Source organism: Catharus ustulatus, chromosome 4, assembly GCF_009819885.2.
Source record: "Catharus ustulatus isolate bCatUst1 chromosome 4, bCatUst1.pri.v2, whole genome shotgun sequence".
NCBI lineage: Eukaryota > Metazoa > Chordata > Aves > Passeriformes > Turdidae > Catharus > Catharus ustulatus.
The window spans coordinates 22157749-22180636 of record NC_046224.1 but is presented as its reverse complement, the minus strand read 5'-3'; the positions used below and the strand labels follow the sequence as shown (position 1 = coordinate 22180636).

General features: G+C 40.2%; 1 protein-coding gene across 1 annotated transcript in view; it reads left to right on the top strand.

The window, feature by feature from the left end:
- The first annotated feature begins 3952 nt into the window (after window positions 1-3952).
- Window positions 3953-22888, top strand: part of GUCY2C (guanylate cyclase 2C) — a 46028-nt gene continuing 27092 nt past the window's right edge. Inside the window, exons 1-10 of the mRNA XM_033058424.1 lie at window positions 3953-4166; window positions 5095-5207; window positions 6403-6470; window positions 8250-8465; window positions 10777-10898; window positions 11766-11862; window positions 15214-15346; window positions 16552-16687; window positions 19344-19429; window positions 19857-19968. Of these exons, the coding sequence (XP_032914315.1) occupies window positions 3953-4166; window positions 5095-5207; window positions 6403-6470; window positions 8250-8465; window positions 10777-10898; window positions 11766-11862; window positions 15214-15346; window positions 16552-16687; window positions 19344-19429; window positions 19857-19968 (1297 nt within the window). The remainder of the gene's footprint in view (window positions 4167-5094; window positions 5208-6402; window positions 6471-8249; window positions 8466-10776; window positions 10899-11765; window positions 11863-15213; window positions 15347-16551; window positions 16688-19343; window positions 19430-19856; window positions 19969-22888) is intronic.

Here is a 22888-nt window from a genome sequence, read left to right as displayed (position 1 = left end):
AAAAGAGAAGTCACTGAAATAAGGAAAACCATGTCACATGCAGCATTAAAAAAGGAATGGAAAATGTTCTATAGACCATAATCTTTCATAGACTGAAAGAGGATCAAGTCTTTGGAAGTTTTTGCTCTTCTTTTTCTCTGACTCTCCTTGAATTTTCTAGAAGACTGAGAGAACTTCTCAGAGTAGTTTTAGATCAGGAAGTCAGTGCTGATTATTAGTTGCAAATACACTCTATAATATCTAGTTGCTTATTATCCAGTAAATCCTAGGGCAGAACAAATACAGTGCTTTAAAGTGCTGTAGAACCAGTCACTAAAAGTCACTTTCCACTAAAACAAATGATACAGTACTCCAGTGAGTTAATCTGAGGTGGTATTTCTAATCTAACACTGACTATAAGAATACCTAAAGAGAACTAATATGGTGTTTTGTAGCTGTCTAATATGTGGACATGTAATGATGGTGGTAAGGAGCGGAATCTTTTCTTCAGACAAATAAATACAGGGCCTGCCTATCAGAATCATCCCTATGCTGCTGAAACCAAAATAAGTGATAAACTAGTGATTCAAGGGGAGACCTCCATGAGCTGTTAATCATGCTAGGATTACAAAGATGAGGGCCTCAAGCTGATGTTTACCTAAGAACTGACTTCTTGGATAGACACTTGCACGTAGTGAAGATATGAAACACAGATCTTTTTTGCCTTTCTGCCACCATTATAGCAGTAGCTGATGCCTGGAAGCCACAGCTAAAAAGAATCCACTGAGGATGTCAGATGCTGTTTTTTAGTGCCTTATTCCTTAGTCAGTGATTACAGTAATTTCACAACTATAAGGCGCACCCTTTTGACTAAAATTTTGCCTCGAATCCGGAAGTGCGCCTTATAGTCCGGTGCGCCTTATCTGATCTACAAAGTTGCAAATTTTGCCGACTCCCTGGGAGTGCCCCTTATAGTCCGGGGCGCCTTATGGTCGCGAAATTACTGTAAATCTCAGCACTTTTAAGGGAGAATAACTAGTTCTAGAAGATATGTTTTAAAGATGTTTTGTGGGTTGTCAGGAGAGGTTACATTATGCAGGATATTGCTGGTGTTTGAATTTCTTGCTCTGTTTCTGCACTCATGAGAGACACTTTCAGAGGAAGGCAGTTATTTGCATTTGCCTTTAGGACGCTTCCATTACCTGTAGTTCTGTTGTAAGCCAGTATTTATAGTTAAAGTCACCTACAGGAGTCAAAAATCTTTCTTTTTGCCTCAAATACATAATGTGCCTTCTGAGTTTCTGAACTGGATCCTTTGCTGAGTAATCCTGGAAGTGTGAGAGGTGGATCATGTTTGGAGAAAAGTTACTAGATAATGACAGAGATAGTGGACAGAGTACTCTAGAGAGGTATGAAAGGTTTCTTTGTGTAACTGTCTGGTTTGTATCACTGTTAACCTCTTGGGTTTATAAACTGCTAGATTGGAAATTTTGAAATAATTAGATGAGGTTGGCTGGGATCTTTGGGAGCATAGCTGTGTTCTGCAGCCAGGACACAATGAATGGACTGGCATTTATGTCTCATCTCTTCCTCAGGGCCAATAATGCCTTAAGCAGAGGCAGCAACAAGGACAAACTTAGAGAAACTTGTTTTTGCTTGTGGCAAGCCTATGAAATTTTGTGCTTTACACATCTGACTCATTTATTTACTTTTTCTTCTCTCCACCCTCATGAACATCTGTAGTATCAGTAACTGTCATATTTACAGTGCAATGACAGAGCTTTTCTTTGTCTCTCTTATGCCATGAGGCAGATGTTAGTGATCAGTCTGCCAGGCAACTGTGTTTGATGTCCAAAGCCCTAAGGTACAAGGGAAAGTGCGGTGTTTGACAGGTTTCATGGAGAGCTTGTTTCATCCTAGCTGCTGCCTTGTGCCACACTCTCTAATGTTCCACGTCACCAGATCTTCTATCATGGGAGTTCCTTGAGAGGCTACACACACACCAGGCAATTAAAAAGTTGCGAAGTCAACTATTAATTTTTATCATATTCTGGCCGGGACTGTGGCATTGTGATGGTGTAGGACAAGGGAGAGGGTAAAAGGAAATGCTGTGTTAAGGCTGTAGTTGATTTCACCTTTTGTTTTTAAGGGACAGTTTTAAGCTGCTAAGAAAACCAAATAATTAATAGATAACCAAACATTAAGATACGAAGCCAGGGAGACCTCAGTGCCATTACATACTCCCTGTGTGACCAACTGTGTAAAATACTCAGTTCTAGTTTCATTATCCATGCTGTTTCTCCCAAGTAGGCTAGGAAGAGTATAAAAATGCAAAACCTGCTTTGGTGAAGTTAATGATAAATCTCTTATTGACTTATATGGGATAAGTTTCAAGGACATTGGAAGTACCTGTAAAATGAGCTAGTGATGAGTAGATGATCCACATGAAAAGCTGTGTTCCATTCTCAGTCTGTGGCACTAGCCAGCCATACTAGTCCACATGTTTACATGACAGACTGTTAATTTAGAATTACTGTATTATTAATTACAAATGCTAGATTAAATATGCAGAGATGTTTATGGACTACTTTTAAATGCCAGATCATGTTCTTCTCCGGGTATTAGAAAGATTCAAGCAATAGTAATTTGATATTAAAATAGAATTACATAAAAAGGTCTGTGTAAATATATCTGAGGTGTATATTCAATGCCTTCTAAATATAGGCTTTGAAAGAAGCCATGAAATTGAAGTTTTGTTTATACCATGAGGTCTGTTACTTACATTGTTTCTGATTATTTTCCTTATTTGCCTTAAAATTATTTCAGGAAGTAATAAAAGTTAACTGATTTATTATCTGACAGCCTCGATGTAGGTTTCAGTAGAAAAACGGAAGCTGTTGTATGTGTGCATGAACACCCCATATCCAGCAAAAGTACATTCTATACTTTATTTAAATTAGTTTCCTTTGTGCTTGAGTTTTCCTTAAGGCTTGTGGGTTGGTGGGGGTTTTTGGCTTGTTTGTTTGTTGTTTGTTGATGTCGTTTTGTGGGTTTTTTAGTGATGCCATTTAAAATTTAACTTTGGTCCTGCAGGTCTGAGAGACCTTTAGCTTTGCTAATCCTTACATGATGCAAGAGGTTCATCACATAAAATAAGAATATCCAGGGAGGATATTTGAGGAGGTGGGAATGGGCGATGAGAGCTGTGCTGGGAGCAGATGTGTCTGGGGCAGACCTGGAGCACTTTGGTGCACAGTGCTGGGCAAGAGTGAGTGGACAAGCTTTGTACTGAGTCTGTAAGAAGAAAGAAAGGCTTTGATCTGAAGGACTGCAAGTGGGACATTTTTGCCAACACAAAAAGTGCTTCAGTGTTATAAACTAAAGGAATGAAATTAGTAACTTATCACAGAAGAAAATACACCTTCGATTTATGAGCTCAATCAGCAAAGATGGTGTGGTAGCATAATCAAGAGATGTAGGGCAATGCAAACATGAAGTAACCATCTGTTTTCCTCTAGGCTTTAAAAGACCTTATATTTTATTTCCATTTTGAAGAGTTGTCTTTATGGTTCATTTGTCCCCTCCCCTTTCTTCTCTCAGCTTACGCCGGTGATGAAGAGTTAGTACACTTATCAGGCAAGGTTTCTGGTAATGTTTCAGTTTATAGCCTCAGCCTTTCCATAAGCAAACATTCTCAGCAACCTTTAGCCTCTCTCTTTTCCTGAGTTTTGTTGCTGCTAATTTTTCACCTTGAAGTGCCACCTAGTACACTGGAGGGACGGGCAGAGGTGAAGGCAGGGAAGGGCATAGGGAAGTGCAGGAGAGAAGGATCGCACAGCCTGTCTTTGAATCTACAGAGTGGAAATCTCTTCTTTCTATCTATCCAGGAACAAAATCAATGTAGAGTATCTGAAAGAGAGTTAGAAGAGAAAAAGGAAATGGAAGAGCATACACAATGGGTCTAAACTGAGTGATGATGAAGCAACTGGTATTGCTGCTGGCCATTTGGCCTTTGTTTTCCTCACTGCAGCTGCTGAAGCAAGTGGATTCAAATCGGTGTAGCAACAACAATTATGTGATCAATGTGATGCTAATGAACTACTCGGATTTCCCATCAAGTACTGATAGTTTGAAGTTAGCTGTGAAACAAGCCTTGGAAAGGGTACAAAAGGAATTCCAGATGACAGGTAAGCCAATGGGTGTTGGTTACCCCTCTCTTCCTGTGATTTCTTGTCATACTTTGGGCCACAGTTTTGTACTCATCTGACCTTTAGTGAGGTGCTTCTCATACCTTCTCATAGGTTCCTTGCTTGTCCATCTTATGTAGGTCTTATGGAAATAATGACCTCTCTTTGTATAAATAGAAGTGCTCTACAAATGGGCAGAACCATTTATGTTTTCATGGTGTTTGGACAGAGTCTTCCTGCATGCTTCTCTGGAGATGTTCAGCTGGTTTTGATAACGTGTAAATTATTGAACTGGATCAGACAAGACCAGTAATCCAATGCAGTAATTGGGTTGCCCTTGCTTCTTCTGACTGGATTAGCCTTTACTTTCTGAAAATAATTTTCCTCTTGACCCTATCTGTTGATCACATCATGATCTGAAGTGTGAAGAATCTGCAGTCTATATTTTCCTCCATTTAGAGTCATGTTGCTTTTATTTGTTGTGATACCTTACCTCTCCTTTCAACATCACTGATCTACTGTCACTCTCTAGAATATTATGGGAAAAAGAGATTCCAGGGAAATAATAAAAGAGATAGTATCTATTCCCTATCTGCCCTTTAGTTTAAGAAATTTTGTCCAATTTTAGTGGAAAGTGGTCTCTCAGTTACTACTTACAGAGCCTTTAAAAATTTGCCTAGTAATGGCCAACACTAGAAGTACTTTTAACTGAAAGTACTAACACTCAACAGAAGTCAGCAGTCCAGTGGAGCAGACTTCACAAGTCACGTCCATAGTGGTGGGGCTTAGGTTGTAGGTAGGCTTTGCAGAAGCAGAGAGACCTCAGAGTGAAAGACTTCTCAGACCTGTGTCAGAAGGAGAGGGATAATAGTGTATTAGTGGTTACCTGTAATTCATGATGCTGTTTGCTTTTACATTTGTGTTACAGGAGAAAATGTTACAGTGAATGCCACCTTCCACCCCTTTACTTCATCACTCTATGTCTCACGAGCCTGCAGTACTAGCACCTGTGAAGGTGTGGAGCTCATCAAAACCATTTATGTGAGTAGCAGACTTCTTTCCAGCTGCCTGGGTGTGCATGTGTGTCTCTGTCTTTCCTTCCTAACCTTTGCTCCTGCTATTCAGTTTCAAAGAAATTTGACAGAGAAGCGAAGTTTTCAAAGAGAAGATGTTCCTGTACGTTTTGTGATAAGAAGCAGGCAAATTCTGGAGACAGATTCTGTGAATGCTTCCAAGAGACTGCCTTCAGCTTTTGGCTCCTTTTCCTATGCTTAAGTTGTCCTCCTTTTCATATCTGCACAACTCTTTGTGTGGTCAGACAACCAGAGCAATCCATTTAAAAAAACCCCCAAATAACAATTAACTGAAAAAACCCAAACCAACAACTCAAACACTCAAAACAGCCCAAGCAGAGCAAAAAGGTCCATTTCCAGCTGGATCAGATCCTGATCTGGTTCACCATCAGTTTACACAATACACAAAGGAGAGAGCTGTGGTGAGGATGGGGACATGTGGGCAGAGAAATCATTATCTTGGCACTGTTACCAATAAAATGGTTATGGAACTATGCCCAAAGGGCAAAGATGAAGTGCTTGCTTCTCACTAGAAGTCACAGAAGTAATGTGAGAGGAACTATGTGAATACTTTAATATGAGGAAAAGCTTCAGTTAAAATCAGTGCATTACAAGAAGCTGTGTTTTTGAAGATTTTCACACCTCTGAGGGAAACTTGGCCAATCCACTGAGAACTTTCAAGTCTACTAATCTATGATTATGCTCTAGTCTTTGCTAAGAAATTGTCCCTCATGACATACAAAGATACAGGTCAGGCTCATTTGATGGTCATGGAAGGATTTTTTAGAATACTAGTTTCATATGCACGTAACTAATAATTTTTCTGATACACAGGACCTTGTAATACCAAGCACCTTGTCTTCTGCAAATGCAAATTCTTCTGGGGTGTATAATTTCAAATGTGCAACTATAACAATATTTTAATCCTTACTTGCTTTCTGTGTCTTAACAAATACTCTTACCTTTTTTTTTGGATTTCTGTGACTTTTTTCCTCCTCCCCTTTATGTCTGTTCTTTTAAACTTTCTGTAGCTCCTCTCTTCTGTTGCTTTTGCTAGGTAAATTCTGTGACTCCTTATATCCTACAATTTTCTTCTTCTTCCTTCCTCCTCTCTCTTCCAATTCTCTGCTTTATCCCAAATGACCCTTTTTGATCCCTTGCAGGATTCTGGCACACTTGGCTGTGCTGTCATAGGACCCGCTTGCACTTATGCCACTTTCCAAATGGTCACGTAAGTACCAATTCTTCCCCCTTATATTGTGATGTTAAAGATGTCAGCTACATGAGACACCTCAAGGTCTATAGTCAAGGCAGTAAGACTTTTATGCACAGTCACTCTGTTTGGTAAGGTGGAAGAAAATCCCCTTCCAAAGCCTGTGGATAAAATTCCAGCTTTAGTAGGGAAACTTCTAATTCCTGACAGTAAGTTGAATGGAGAGCAGCCCTGCAGAAAGGGATCTGGGGGTGCTGGTTGGCAGCAGTGTGCCCAGGAAACACAGAGGGCAAACTCTTCCCTGGGGTGCATCAGACACAGCATCAGCAGCTGGTCAGGAGAGGTGGTTATCCAGCTGTTATCGTTGGTGTTGGGGCCTCACCTTGAGCACAGCCTGGGCCCCACAATTTCAGAAAGATGTGCAGGTCCTCGAATGCTTACAAAACTGGTGAAAGGGCTGGAAGGCATGTCCTGTGAGGAGCTTTGGGTACTGGTTTTGTCTAGTTTGGAGAAAAGGAGGCTGATGGAAGGCCTTGTTGCTTTCTACAGCTTCCTGAGAAGGGCAAGTGTAGAAGGAGGTGCTGATCTCTTCTTCCTGGGATTCAGCAACAGGACAGGTGGGAATGATTCAAAGCTGTGTATAGAGGTTGGACATTAAGAAGCATGTTTCTAGCAAGAGCATGGCCAAACACTGGAACAGGCTTCCTAGAGAGATGGATCACACCTTAAACCTGTCATGCTTAAAAGGCATTTGGAAAATGCAGTTAGTCGGTGGTCTTGTGGAAGGTGTCCTCGTCCATGGCAGGGGGTTTTGAACTAGATCTTTGAGAACTCTTCCAACACAAACCATTCTATGTTTCTATGAATAACATGCTTTAGCTTTTTGTAAGTCTTGAAGTAGTCAGGACTGTATTATTTTTGTAGGTCCCTTTTAACTGAAGTAATTATTCTATTCTAAGACTGTCAAAAAAAAAAAAAAGAAGCCTGTTTAATTAGTGAAACACTCTCCCTGTCATTATTTATTACATCATCTATGTCTTTTTCTGTTGCAATAAGTAAAACCCCTGTAACTGGATAAGTGAACCTTACCTGGAAAATAAAATTTTGTCAGAATCATGCCAGCAACTCTTACAGCCATGGTTTTTGCATGCAAAATTCCCTGTTATAAAAAAACCATACAAGAACAAAAATATTTTGAGTTTAGTCTGATAACATTGCAGTATTCAGGAATATACATTTGTTCTTAAAAGCTTACTGTCTCTGTGTATAAAAAGATCCTTGTTTTATAAATTCCTTGTCAGCAGAGGGTTGCTTTAATTTTTTCTCCCTGACTGCTGCTCTTGTTCAGTTCCTAAAATACACCTTTGTGAAACAAAAAGATTTTTCCTTTGAATTGTAGGAGTAAAGCTTTTTTGATGGCAAAAAACTGTCACCCTGCAGCACTGTCCCAATTAGGAGATTAAATCCATTCCATGGTAATGGCAGCCAGCAAGCAGAAGCCTGTCCTGAGCCTTTGGTCTCCTGTCACAACCCTTGGGGCTGAAATGGTGTGTGGTACCCAAAAGGGCAGGGCTAACTGAGGACTGTGAGAGGCTGTCTAGAGCAGTTCAACAGGGCTTTTTGGTACCAATACAGACTTGAAATCTGTTTTTGTTCTTGAGGAGCCTTCTGGTTCAGGTTCAAATTGTGTTACACTAACTCAGGGCAAAGCAGAGGGTTAGGCGAGGATGGAAATCAGGTAGCTGCCTTGATGTAACAGCAATCTGTTCAGACTTGTCCTCTTATCTCTTCCTTCAGACTTGAAACAATACTGAGCCTGCCAATGATCTCTGTAGGGAGTTTTGGATTGTCCTGTGACTACAAAGATAACCTAACCCGCCTTCTGATCCCAGCCAGGAAACTGAACCAATTCTTCTCTCATTTTTGGAGAGATTCTAAGCTGCCATTCAAAACCACGACCTGGGAATCTGTCTACATTTACAAGAGAACTGAAACCTCAGAGTCATGCTTCTGGTAAGATCTGGATCCACCTCTGACCCAACTATTGATAAATGTCTCCACCCTCATGAAAACATGGTTTTGCCAAGTGTTCTTTCAGTCCTACACTTTGGGAGGGACCCTACAAGTACCAAGGAATGAGAGAAGGAAAAGATGAATTGTAGCTTTTAGCTGTAGCACTTACCTGAATGTTTCTTGCAGTCTATTTTAAATATTTGCAAGCCTTTGCTTTTCCTTTGGACAACATAGCCCAGATGTTGTCTGTGCTGAAAATACTCCTTAATATAAATAGTGTGACATGAGAGGCTCCTCCACAGGCTCCCCACCGATGCCTTTTTAGGTCAGGAGTCTTACTAAGCTCTTAAAATGTTTCGCCACATTAATGGCTTCCAAAATTCAAACTGTATTTTCTTCAAACAAAATTACCCCAGTGATTGCAGAGTTTAAGCTACGCTCTCACTAGTTTGGAGCAAAGGAGACAGCTTTATCATTTTGTGACCTGAAACATCAGGCTGTGCTTGATTCTCAGAAATGCTGGGTTCTCTCCTTGCCTGAAAACAAAGGCTACTTTTAGACAAATGGACTCTTTAATATGCCGGTATTTATAATTACTTTTCTATTATTGAGTCTTATTTAACTTTCAGCTCATGTGAGTGTTTGTATGCTCCTTTGATGATTAATTTAAAAAAATCTAGTTTCTCCTACTAATTTCATAAATGTAGCTGAAAGGTACCAAAGACTTCATGGAAATAACTATTATATATGTTTCTAATTCATAACCTGAGGGACTTGCAGAATTCTAAGCAAAATTTATAAGATGTTTGCTTCAAATTGATAGAAGCATATACTTATGGAATATTTTGGATACAGAATTAAAGGGGTTTTTTTCTGAATTTAGAGACCTAAAACCTGATCTCCATTTAACTCTTTTGTAGGTATTTATGGACTTTTATTGTTTCCTTCTTCTTTCTTAGTATAGATAGCAACTTGATCACATGATATAATTGCTATGATTACCTCTTCTTGATGTTTTGAAATATTCAGTGAATTTCACACATCTCTTAGTACAATCCCAGTTCCTCCATGTTTGCAGCTGTAATTGCCAATGCACTACACAATCTTTAGCTAAATCCCTTTAATTCTGCAGGTTTCATACCTTTCAGTGAAATAATTACATGGAAGTTATTTCTGACTTTTTCAAGTATTTCTTATTTTACTTTTTAAAATGCTTTTGATCAGGATCTTCTTTATGACTTCAGAATTGTTCAATCCCCTTTATTGTTGAATTAACAACAACAACAAAAAAATTTGTATCTCTCTTTATCCTAATTTAGTTATAACAATGCATCTCATCCTGCCTGAAACTGTCATCATAAAGGTTTTTGAAGTCCAATTTTAAAGAAGCATTTTCTCTAAAGCACAAGTATTACTGCATAAGCTAATTGTTTTTCCCATATACATTATACATATAAAAATAAGTGAATACTCACAGTGATAGCAAAATCAGTTTATGTTTCAACTATGCATATGTTTCTGTGAATTAATGGTTAATGATTCTGTTCCTGAAGAAAAAAAAAAGGTGAAAAAGGAAACAAAAGTTATTTAGTAGCTCATTGGATTGAGATCTCAGTGCTGGTAGATCAAAGGTTTTGTAGTTTGAAAACAGAGAGTTCTTTTGGTTTTCCCTCTGCATTAACTTTATTTCAGATAGAATATCTCTTCTCAGAAATAACATATTGAAGCAAGAGAAGCGTTCAGGAGCTGATTGTTTTTGCAAACTTTACTTGATTGCTTTTTTTGCTAAGTCATTTTTCCCTTCCAAGTTTTAACTGATTCTGTATAGGTTTTTCATTGCTGCTTTTCTTCGTTTGCTTCTCTCACAGTCAGGGTACATGTATGGTTTTTGTCTCAGTTCTTTCTGTAGTTCCTGTTTAGTCCTTTGAACCTTCACATGTGCCTTCTTACATTACCACTGATGTCTTACATGGCAGAGCTTCCTGGCTCTGCCTCCCTGTTAGTCTCACTTCTTGCAATTTCCTCATATCCTTGATTTTTTTTTTAATAGTTATCGTCTTATTACATCATTGCATTTTCCAAATCCATCCTTTGTACAACCATGCTCAAATACCTCTAGTTGACTTTCCAGGCATTTCTGCTTCTTTCATGCCATGTATTGATTCTCTCACTTTTATTGCTGCAGAAAAAGTTTCATACTAGCTTATAAACACTCTTGTGTGCCCTGAACAGCCTATCTTGCACTGTGTTGATTTAGGAAAATGTGAGGAGTTAGCAATTTCCTGACAATATCTTTGCTCCCTTGTGCCAGGTACATGAATGCTTTAGATGCTGGAGTCACAGAGTTCTCTGAAAAACTCAAGTTCAAGGATATTTTAAGAACCTCAGATCAGCTTAAACAAACTGTGAAAAATCCAAACCGGAAAAGCAATGGTAAGGAGGGGTTGAGATTGCCCTGCCCCTGCAAGTGAATTGCTTTTCCAGGGAAATCAAACACATCCCTTAGGTTATAGGGAAAGCCTTTCACCAGAAATGGTGGAAACAAAGATATACCATATTACATGGATGTAAAGATAAAATGACACAAAGTTCCTAGATTCCTCTCTTCATCCTCACAAAATATGGGAGGATACTCTGGTTCCAGAGAGCTTTTGGCTAAATTATCCTGTCTAGGCACAAGCTCTTTTTTTGTGAGAGATTCAGAAATGCAGTTATCACGATTTCTCTAAGAAGGGTTTAAAATACTACAAGAATATAGATACTGCAAGCTCTCTGTCATTCATGTGTTTGCAGCCCTAGTACATTTATGGACCTCATTTTGCCATCAAGGGGTACTTCTAGAAATGATTCATCTAAACTAGAAAAAGGAATGAATAAATAAATACCTCCTCTTCTCCTAAGACTAAGCACCTGGCATCAGCAGGCCAAGTGAGTGTGAGAGTAAGCAAGCTAATGAAACCATTACTTGAAGGCCATTTAACCTAGATATGTTCATACTGAGTAGCTATTATGGCACCACAACTCCTAATGCTTCTGTGAGTGAGATAATGGTAGTGCTCTGGTGCAATCAGACAGAAAATGGTGCAGGTGTTGAAGCACCTTTTACCACTTCCCCTCAGATATCCTGGTTTTACTGCAGAGAGGCTGGAGCTCTATGCCTGGGCCCCAGTATAGCACAGATAATGTGCCTTAGCCCAGAGCTGCTCTACTGCCTGCTACTCAAACATGGGCGAGCAGGCAAGCATCCTCTTCTTGTCTGTAAATCTCACCAATTTGTCTCCATTTCTGCCTGTTCTGTAGTGATCATCATGTGTGGGTCTCCAGAGAACGTCAGTGCAGACCTAGGGACGGAGAAGGTGGATAATGACATCGTTATCATCCTGATAGATCCTTTCAAGTAAAGTATCACTTTTTCTTTTCTTATTTTCTCTGCAATTTGTTGATGGATACAGATAATGGAAATAGCCTGAGTATAACTGTTTTGTTGAAGAAATGCTCTTTCACAAAATGTTTTCTACTGCCATCTTTCCTCATGTCTTGCCATTTATGTAACATGCATAGTGTTTAATTCATGGCACATCCTCTACAAAATCCCTTTTGGTTCATACAATATTTTTCTAAGGCAGTGACAGAGCAGGTAGATTTAATGTCATCCTGTGGACACTTCAGTGCAGGAAACCATAAAAGAAGCACAGAGTCCAAAGTCAGAATGGTCCTGAGATATGTTTCATTTGAGATATAGTACATTTTTCATACACTCTGCCCAACCAGACAATTATGTAAATAGGACTTATGGTATATTTTTCTAGACTATTTATTAATTTTTAAAAATTATTTATGTGATATAACTGTACTCCCAGTTTATAACTTTTGCACTCTATAACCATCTCTTCAACATCTTTATAACCACAGAAACATAAATTCTCAGAGAAGTTTCTTAGTATTCAACCTAAGTTTTATATTGTTTAATTTCCTTTTAATATTGCTAATTACAAAACTCTTTATAGAAGATATCTGACATAAGTTTACCTTATCAATGGTATCCTCAAAAGCCTTGGCTGTGTACGAAGACTGAGAGCTGACCTCTGGCCCTAAACCTAAATGACACAGCAGAAATTACATCTGTACAACTAAGTGTAGTTACTTAAAACTAGATGTGTTTTGGGTATGGCCTCAGTTGCCATAGCAAGTCACAGTCTGGGAGAAAGTTAATTGCCTGGGACAGTGCTGGTGGTGTGGATGGATTGATGGATGGATGATCACAAGGCAAATGTGTGTGCCCATGCCTTGATGTTACTTACAGTAATTTCATGATTACAAGCTGCACCTGATTATAAGCTGCAGCTCCGGGTGTCGGCAACATTTAGGTCTTTGTCCATATATAAGCCACACTGGATTATTAGCTGCACTTTCGTTTGCAGCGAGGATCCGCTGTGCAACCTTCACAAAGTTACCAATTAGTAAGAGAATCACGTGATCACGGGGTTTTCTGGCTCGACCCCGCTCGGGGCGGCCGCCAGGGAGTGGCTCCGGCCCCACTTGCCGCTGCCACCGGGAAGTGGGGGAGAGGCGTCCCTGGCCGCTGCCGCTGGGAAGCGGGGGTGCAGCGTGCCCGATCGCTGCCGCCACCGCACTTCCCAAGGCCGGGCAGCGCCACTGCGCTTCCCAGGGCCGGGCAGAACCGCCGCACCCCCCGGGGCCAGGCAGCGCTGCCGCTGCGCCGCCACTGCCCCACCACCTGGGGCCAGGCGGGCTCCGGTTTGGCTCAGGGCTGCTGTGGGCTCGGACTTCCGGGTTGGGAAATTTCCGAAATTTGTTCATATATAAACCGCTCCTGAGTGTAAGCCGCACTTCCGGGTTAGGAGCAAAATTTTAGTCAAAGTGGTGTGGCTTATAATTATGAAATTACTGTACTTCACTGTTGCTGTAGCAAAAAGATTACATGAACTTCCAGGGCCAGTGGGACTTTCCAGCTCTTGTGTCTAAAGCTGACCATAGCAGGTCAGTTCTGAGAAACTCTGGGTTAATGACTACAGAGATTTAATCTTTGGTTCCAAACTGGATCCTGTTCAGGTTTTAACAGGACCCTCTCTATCCTGCACGCTTTCAGGTTCACCATATCTGTTTTTCAGAAGTGCCTCTAAGAGCTTTCAGTATCCCACAATTTTATCAGGGCAATAGGAATCCCCATTTCCTGAGGCAACTGGCCTCAACTCCTGTTTCTTTGCAAATGCACAATGGGAGGTGTGTATGTGAGTGCTTTAACACTGGTATTCTAGGTATAATCGTTACATTACAATAGGTGAGGTTGATTAGGGGATTCTTTGCTGTGATATGCATCCTTCTGATATATCCAGCTGCCTCAGGCTGCTTTATATGCTGGCCTTCTTAAACTTTCTACAGACTCCTTATTTTGCTGATCTCAAATCACATTATTCTTCTTAAAAAACCAAAATACAGACAGATGTGTTAGATGGAAACTCAAGCTGTAGGAGAGAGAGTAGGCAAGTCCCATGCTTCTACAGGAGTGAAGTGCCTCTGGAAAAGTGATAGATTTAAATTTTCTTCAGCTCTGATCTCTCTGGCAAGCAGGACACAAACACAGTCTTTAAGTTTCTCTCAAGAGAGGTGGGATGCTGGAAGATTATCCAGTCTGGTGGAGTCTAATGAGGTTTCCTTTTCAACTGGCTAGTTAAGTCCAAGCCTGGATGAAAAACATTTCTAAATTCTTTAGGTGAAAAGTGCATTGTAAAAGTCAGAAGCTTCAGGGAAAGGCAGGGACAGGGGTCTGGTGTCAGAATCCAATCAGATGGCACTGGAGCAGAGCCTATGGTCTCCAAAACGTCTTAATACAGTACTGACTGTACTGCACAGTCAGTACTGACTGACAAAATAAATGATCAAACATGAATAATGAGAGAAGGCTCATGCAATTATTTTCTTTCTATCAGTCTACCCATAACGATGGCAGATGCTGTCAGTTGACACTAATATCTATTGCTAAATTCTTCTTTAACATGTGAATCTGGTGGTGGCCAGTCTGTGAAGCATTTCCAGATGGCCTGTCAGGGTGATGAAACCAAAGATACCTGAATGCACAACCTCTTCTGCTTGTTTTAGCAGAGTTTTCAAGTTGACACAGTTTCCTCTGATTTTCCTGTCTCACTGAATTAAACAAATGAATCAATAATCTGCTCTCCACATTTCTGTGATTGTTGCATTCCCTCCTGTTAAATGCTTTTAGTGAAACTCCTGCTGTGCTCAATTCTAGCAGGAAATATCAAAATTAGAGGAACAAGCAAAAAGAGCACAGAAGAGCTCAGGCACAGTAGAGAAACAGAAGAGAAACAGGCACAGTAACATGAAGAAACTATGATTGCAGTATTGTGGATTCCAGGGAGAAACTGAGTTTTAATAAATATAAACTCTGCTTGAAAAAAAAAAAAAAAAGAGGAAATAAACAGGACAGAAAACAAACAGTTACAATAATAACAGTAGTTCACAACAACCTTTGAGTGTCAGATTGGCAGATCTCCTTGATATTACCTTTTAATATATTTAGGCACAAAAGCTGGCATCAGGGAAAGAATGATATATGGAGTTGTGTGCATGATGAAATTTTAGTTTTAGAACTACTGTTTCAACATGGTAAATAACAGTGCTGTTGGGAACAGGTGAGTGATTCTATCATGAATAGCACTGACCCTGTTGTTCAGCGTTCATGGGGTTCTTGTGCTTTGCTTTGCAGTAACATGTACTTCAAGAAGAACATCTCAGCTGATTACATGCACAATGTACTTGTCCTGACTTTGCCACCAGCTAATTACAGCTATGCTTACAATACTGTAATCAGAGACTACATAGACATGGAGGACATCCTGGTAAGAATGCTATTTTATATCTGATTATTGCATTTAGTTAATTCCTGTTCATGAATGAGGAAATGAAAACTAAAAATGCTGCTGTAATCATCCCCTGTCATGCTTCTAAGCTGATAGATCCTTATATTATTGCAGGATGGCATTTTGTCCTGATGTAATGATGTCAAAATATAGTATCATAAGGCAAATCTGCAGGCTGTCATATTCCTGCTTTGTGAAGTTCAACTCAAACTTTTAATTTGTTCTGCAAGTGTCATATCCATGGGGCATGAGGTAGACTTACAGGCACATGCTTTTTCCACTCCATATCTGAGTGACTGGCAATCTTACACGTAGCTGCAAGGCATCATGCAAGAAAGATCTATATGTGTAATTGAGATGTGAGTATGGAAAGTTCAGAACTAATAATTGTTGACTAATTTGTCTGTGCAGATATGTCTAGGAGATGATAACCATTGCAGTTTCTTTCCAGTAGCTTTCCAGATAAGCTTCAAAAACAGGAACCTTTTTTTTTCTGCAGGAATTTTTTTTTTTTTTTTTAATTTCCAGAAAAGCAGAACCTATGAAAATACTGTATTTGTATAGTGAAACTCATACTCCTGCCATCTGCCCAGGAACCAGGTCCTTAATGTAGAGTTCCTCTGAGGATTTGTGGCTTTGATCTCCATCTCTCCAGCACGCACCCTGAAGCTTCTGGCTTCTAGATCCCCCAGCCTGGGCTTAGTGCTACTTGGGTGCCAGGTTTATGACAGGTTACTGGAAATTCTGGCACAGCTCCTTGCCCCTGAGCTGTGGCCACTGGGAAGCCCAAATTTGCTGGCACTACACTGAATTATCTCCACAGAAACTCTAATCCAAAGCCAGGGTCTTTGGGACACACTGAGCAAAGCAGACCTGCCAAGAACCTACAGTGTAGGATTTCTTGAATCCTTTGTTCCAGAATCAGCATGAGAGACCTTAACATTGGCCTCTTTTAAGTTTTCAGCACCTTCCTGTCTTCATATATCAAAAATATATTTTGTTTACCTTTCTTTTTTGAAATGAGAACACTCATGTGGCATTGGCCATATACTCACTTAGTGTTCAGCAGATTCTGGTCTTCTATGCTGGAGTTTTTGCCAAATGGAGCCAATCAAAGTTATTATGTCTTTATGGCAGAAACATGAATTCTCAAATAGCCATTTTTAAATTTTCTTTTGTTCTAGATGGAAGATGACTTTCTTGCCGGCTATTTTAATGCAGTGTTGCTGTTTGGACATAGTCTCAAGAAATTTATCATCTCCCAGAGCCCAGTGTCAGCTTTCAGTTTAATCCAGGAATTCCGAAATACCACTTTTGAAGGTAAAAAAAAGTACCATCCTGTGCAGGGTTCACTTAATTGATGAGGGGAAAGAAATTTGATTTTAAACACTCTTAGGATAAGTCACTTCTACACTAAATAGGTCCAAGCCTTTCAGTGAGTTTTATTCCCAGACTTTTTCTTTTTATATGATTTTTACAAGGATATTATTTTCAGTATTTGATGTCCAAAATTACAGTAATTTCACGATTATAAGCCGCACCATTTGGACTAAAATTTTGCCCTGAACCCGAAGTGCGGCTTATAATCAGGTGCGGCTTATATACGGACAAAGAACGAAAAGTTGCTGTTTTAGTTTGGAGGACAGGTGTCTGCTGAGAAAAGCAGGAACTTCTCTTTAAAATGGAGAATGTAAACCCCTTCCCTCCAAATTATTATAACTTTGAAATTAAGGGGCTTTCAGGCAAAAATATGGGAATTAGCAATAACAGTTCCTTTCTAGGGAAATTAAAATAGAAATACAGTACTACAGAGAAACAAACTGCAAACCCTGACAAAGTCAGAGTACAACCTCACACCCCGTCAGGCAGGGTGTTGGTAGCAGTCCCATTAAATGGTGTCTGCATCCTCCTGCAGTGACAGATGTGGTTCAGTTGAAGCACTGCTCCTGCAGAAGGTGCAGTTTCCCTCTGGAGGGCCAGTGGTGATGTGGAGAAATCCAGTTTTCCTCTGGAGTCCAGTGGAGAAAGGGGCTCCCATAGTGTCCCAAAACTTCTGATTTCATCTTGGTAAGAAATGTTGGGCTCTTGCCCCTGGCTGGAGCAACTTCCAATGGGATGCAGTAATTTTATCAGTCACACAGTGGGACTCAATGGGCCATTAGCAGAAAATGACTTGCTGGAGGAAGGATGGGTTGTGAAAAGATAAAGAACAATGCCCCGCCTGGTTTCAATGGATGGCCCATTAGCAGAATATCTGCCATTGAGATAAGGATCACTGCCCCCACCCTCAACAGATGGTGATAGAATAGATACCTTTTATCACACTCTGTATTGTAACATGCGGCTTATAATCAGATGCAACTTATATGTGGACAAAAACCAAAAAGTTGCTGGCATCCGGAAGCGCGGCTCATCCTCAGTGCGGCTTATAATCGTGAAATTACTGTACTCTGACGTCACTTGACTGAGTTTTAATGAAGTAGTTTCAACATTTTCCAGTTTACAAAGCCAGGTAGGCCTGGGTGCCTGCAGTGTGGGTGTAGGCCAGCTGACAGTACGTTGGCTCTTCTTAGTCAGCTCTCTTGTTCCTCCCACAGGTTGTCTAGCACTGGTGGGCTTTTGTTTTGTAGGCCATGGGCTTAAAATCATAGAATTCAATCATCAAGAAAAGACAGAGGCAAAATTTACACAAAGAAGTGGAAACATTATCTCTCTGGGAGTATAGTCCCAGTTCTTACTTCTTCTTCATCAGAAATCTGAACCAAAATGAAAGTTTTGTGTATATGCCCACCTACGTTCAGCAAATATGTGTGTAAAAGTTTCCCAGATTTTCCTAAGATAGGAAAGGTTGCAGGCTTGTCTTTATTTTAACCATGGTATCCAATACCTAGCAAAATACAGTTTACTAATTCCTCCTGGAGACCTCATCCCTTTCTGAATATCAGTAAACTCATTTATTCAGTTTAAGTTTGAAAGTTAAGTTGCACAAATGTTTTTACTCATCCAAAATAAAGCACTGTAATGCTCATCATAATTTATCAGTTTAGTTAAAAAAAAAAAATCCTAAATGTGATGGGTGTTGAATCACCTTCGTTCTTTCTTGTGATAGATTCTGGTACAATGGGGATTTCATACAATAATTATTTTGATATTAAGAAAGTGGATCATGAAAAAGTCAGCATCAGTTTTTGAGGTGAAAAGGGAGAAGGTAATTGCTGAACTAAAATAATGTTGATACTGAACTTAGGAGAAATAAGACAAGTCATCTTCAACAGCAGCAAAAGGAGAATCTGAAGCTGATAAAAAATCCTCCTATACAAAAAAGGAGAAAATTAAGGTGAGACTTTCAGGAGTGGTGGATATTGGCTAAGCTTGTGCTCATGTTGAGGCAATTGGCTTCATGGGAACAAAGTCAAGCTGTGCTGAGGCATTTGAGAAGTTCCACCTTAAAATCCTTGTAATGTGCTACACAGACAATTTCTCAATGTGCACATTTGCTGACATACAGAGAGGAGGCTAAAGGTAAAAAGAACATGGTTAAAACATCATTATTAGAACTTTGAAAAGAATAAAAGGAATGAAAGTATCCTTGTATTTCCTTTAGTGATGATAGATTCAAACTGTAGGTGGTAACAGGCTATTTTGCTTCTCGCTTCCAAAATGGTCTCTTCTAGGTAGGTGACTCCAAAATTCTTGGTATGCTGAAGAAACCTGACAAATATATTTTCCTTTAGCTAGAGGGAGAGTTTCCTCTTCAGTGCTATCAGTTCAACACATTTTATTGGATTTTGTAGAGAAAGTGTAGTGTGGTAGTAAAAGAGAAGTAGCACCACACTGAGCTAATTTGTATCTAGCACATACATGAAGAAGAAAAATACCTTAAGTATCAGAAATGCTTTTATTTATCCCATCCTTACTGCCCCATATTTGTGTTTCTGAAAACGCAAGCCCTCTGACTAATTCCATGTGTCTGCAGGTGTACTGGGTCCTGTGATTCTAGATGAATTTGGAGATATTGATCACAATCTGACCGTGCTGTACACATCACAGACTGCAAATTATGTACGTATGTCCAGGGTGCAACTGTTCGACCTTATATAGGAAAGGAGAAACAAGAAGCCCTGTACTATTGCAAAAGAATGATGAGAATAACTGCAGCAGGAGTGGTGGAGTGCCAAGGCATTCTGTGTGTGCCAGAAGGGGGTCATGTGAGGTATGCTGGAGACTGACAGGATTGATGTAATCTGGTTATTCAGTAAGTGAAGTGCAGCTGATATTTTGTGGGACTGGTAAATATATTTTCAGAGAGAGGGGAGGAATGAGAAAGAATATGGCAGCCAAACATACGGCTACACTAAGAAATACACCACTGTAGCTGGAAAATTAATTTGAGTTTGGGCAATACATTTATTAAGGATAACCTGAAGCAGGGGACAAAAGAGGGAGAACACAGCTGCTGACTGCATTTCTTCCCTCCTCCCATCCATAGTTCAAACCTCTTCTGTATTTCAACACTCAAAACGATGAGACATACGAAGCGACTAAGAGCCCCGACTTCATTTGGAAGAACCACAAGCTGCCCAGTGATACTCCAGGCACTGGTGAGAAACCCATTAAACCTAACACATACCTCTTTGAAGACAAATCACACAGTCCTGAGATCCACCTGCTGTGTGATCCAGCATGCCACCTTCACACTGCTCCCAGCCAGTGATGCCAGGAGCCAGGTGCAGAACAGGATCTTTCCTTCTCCTGCCTCATCCCCCCATGTTCTCTGCCTGCAGTCCAGTTTGAAACCTTTATTTCTGTTTAGGTGCTGATACTGAGTCTCTTCAAAACTCGATACTGTACCAGTCATTATGAGGAATACCATGGGATATGTCAGAAGAAGTCACCCCCAAACAAATAATCTTCACTAGAGGATGGTAGTGATGTGAACTGCTTGAATGACTGTTCAGGAAAGGCAGCAGAATTAAGGTTGTGATGAGTTATCTGATTCTTCATTTCTGTATCTGATGGAGCATGGTGGCCTCTGCTTCACCCTTTATCATTGTTGTAGGGAGCTGGGGAGAGTGCACAGTGCAGATTCTCCAAGGTGGTTCTCTGGAGGAGTCTCTGAGAAGAGCTGACTCTTTGAAGAAATACCATGGGAAACTAGGTTACACCTCTACTTGCACCTGAACTAACAAATCTAAAATCTCAGAAATCACCACCTCCTTTTCTTTTGAGTTTTTGGTGACTCCTAGATGGAATTTATTTCACCTTCTTATTTAGCATAGCAGAGTACAGCCTTGTTAGTCTGACCAGGCTGGGATTGTTTGCCCCTTTAAGACTGCTGCCACATGGTGATTGGCAATGGAAAGGGCATATGCTTCAGGGTATGATATGCAGAATAAAAATTATTGCAGTGGCAATAATTGCAAGGGTTAGTGCACAGTGGGTTAGTGTTCACCTGAGTCATTTCATCAGTGAGAATCCTGAGATGCTGCTGTTAAAAGTCTCTGCTAAAGGCTTCCCATTAATTTGCTATGCTGCTTTACTCCATTAGGGAATAAGCAAAACATAACTGGAGAGATAAACATCTTCTGCTAACCAAGAGCCCATTCACAGTAAGGTGGTAAAATGGATTTAAACATTTTTATTTCTCAGTAAAGTAAATCAGATGCCCTCAAATTAGGCTTTATCCCTCATAAGAGAGGCAGGACCCGTGGGAGTTACCAGGAGGAAGGAGACAGCAGCTTTGATAAGACTCAAGTTAGTTCTGGGAAGAGCAGAAGGATTTCAGTGGATTTCAGTGGAGCTTTTGTTTTTCATCTCTAGCCAAATCTCTGGTCTCCCTTGGTGTGACCATGAGTGCTATCTGTGCAGAGACAGCAACACTGCACACATCAGCCACAGGGTCTCCCAGCTCCATGAGCTCTGTGCTTTCTGGCTTCTGTCTTGATGTTGCTCCAGTCCCATTCTCATCCATCCCTTGGGCCCCATAATATGTTGTGTTGTTAGTGGATCTGAAGTATCTTTCAAATATTCCCTTCAGTATGTCCTTGTTTGAAGTTGCTGCACAAGGGGGGAAAAAAATTGCAGAAAGCCAACGTCTACAGATGTCAGTAGCTTAACATCTAGTTCTTAACTGAAGCCTGACACCATGGCCAAACCATACTAAATTAAAGTAAAACTGTCTTCCAAAGGCACTTGATTATTTTGTTTTCACATTTCAAATAATAAACCTTCCTTCAATGTGATTCTAAATAAATATATGCCCCCAAAAAGGAGCATGGTCAAAGTTTAAGTAATAACTGCACCTTGCTAAAGCCAGTCAAAACTTTCCAACCTGGAATACCTTTTTTCCTCCAGGTAGGTGAACAGTGCAGGCAACCAGAGAGCCCTGCTCCTTCCTAAGCTGTAACTGAGAACAGCTGACCCTGTTCTGCTGCCTACCTTCCTCCTGCTATTCCATGAAAAAAGTGGGGGTTCATCCATATTTTCCCCTTAATCAGAAATTTTTAACCCTCATTCTAAACATGGATAAGATTTTTCTTCAATATGCAAACGTTTCTGGTTCCAGAGGACCAGTTAATATGTGGTGCACTCTCCCTCTCCTTGTTGTAAATCTAAGAGCCAGAAGGTGGTAGCAGAACCTCAGGAAAGGCAAATTACGGTCCCGCAGCACTTCCATGGGAAACTATTATCTGTTTATTGAAGCTGCATGCCACAATTCACAAATCTGAAGTTTCAGACAATTTTCATCCAAAATGTCTTTGCCCATTCTCATTTATGTCTTATTTCATAGTGGTGACTTAACTTGTGGAGTAAAACGATAGTACTGATGGTGTTTATCAGACAGTATCGGATTAACACTAAATTACCATGAGGCCCTTAGTCTGATGAAAATACTGAAAGAAGGTAGGGAGATGTGATACCCAGAATAAGAAAATCGAAGCAGAAATCTGGGTCTAAAATCCAGAGGAGTTCATAAGCTGAATCCTATGTCAGATACAGGCACGAAAATTGGTATGTTGAAAATCCCTCCTCAATTGCTGCTTGATCCTGAAGGCAGCTTGTGTGTGCAAATTTGATTTTTATTTATTTACTAATTTTTACACTTGATAATTTTTTCTGTGTACCTTCATTTCTGTTTCTGGGCACCGAAAGACAGAAGTATATTCAGCTCTTTTACTGTCCTTAATAACATGACAATCTGCAAAACTGGATTTTCCTCTGCCTTTTTTGCCTGAGACATTTGCTCAGTAAAGTAGGCACACTCTAGACATGTGACCACCAGCTGAAGCTCTGTGATACTGGCCTGTTATTCTTCAAAGGAAGTTGGTGGCTGTCAGCTTTCCTTCCCAGTAGCCCCGAGCTCCAAGAACAGACATGAGAGAGGCTTCAGTTTACTTTTCCATAGTAAGACAAACCAACATTAAAACCTTAGTCATTTCCTAGCCTTGTTCATCCTGCCTGCCTGCTCAGGATTAGAACCCTTGTGTACTCTGTGGTTTTTGGGTCTAAGTCCTCAGATGT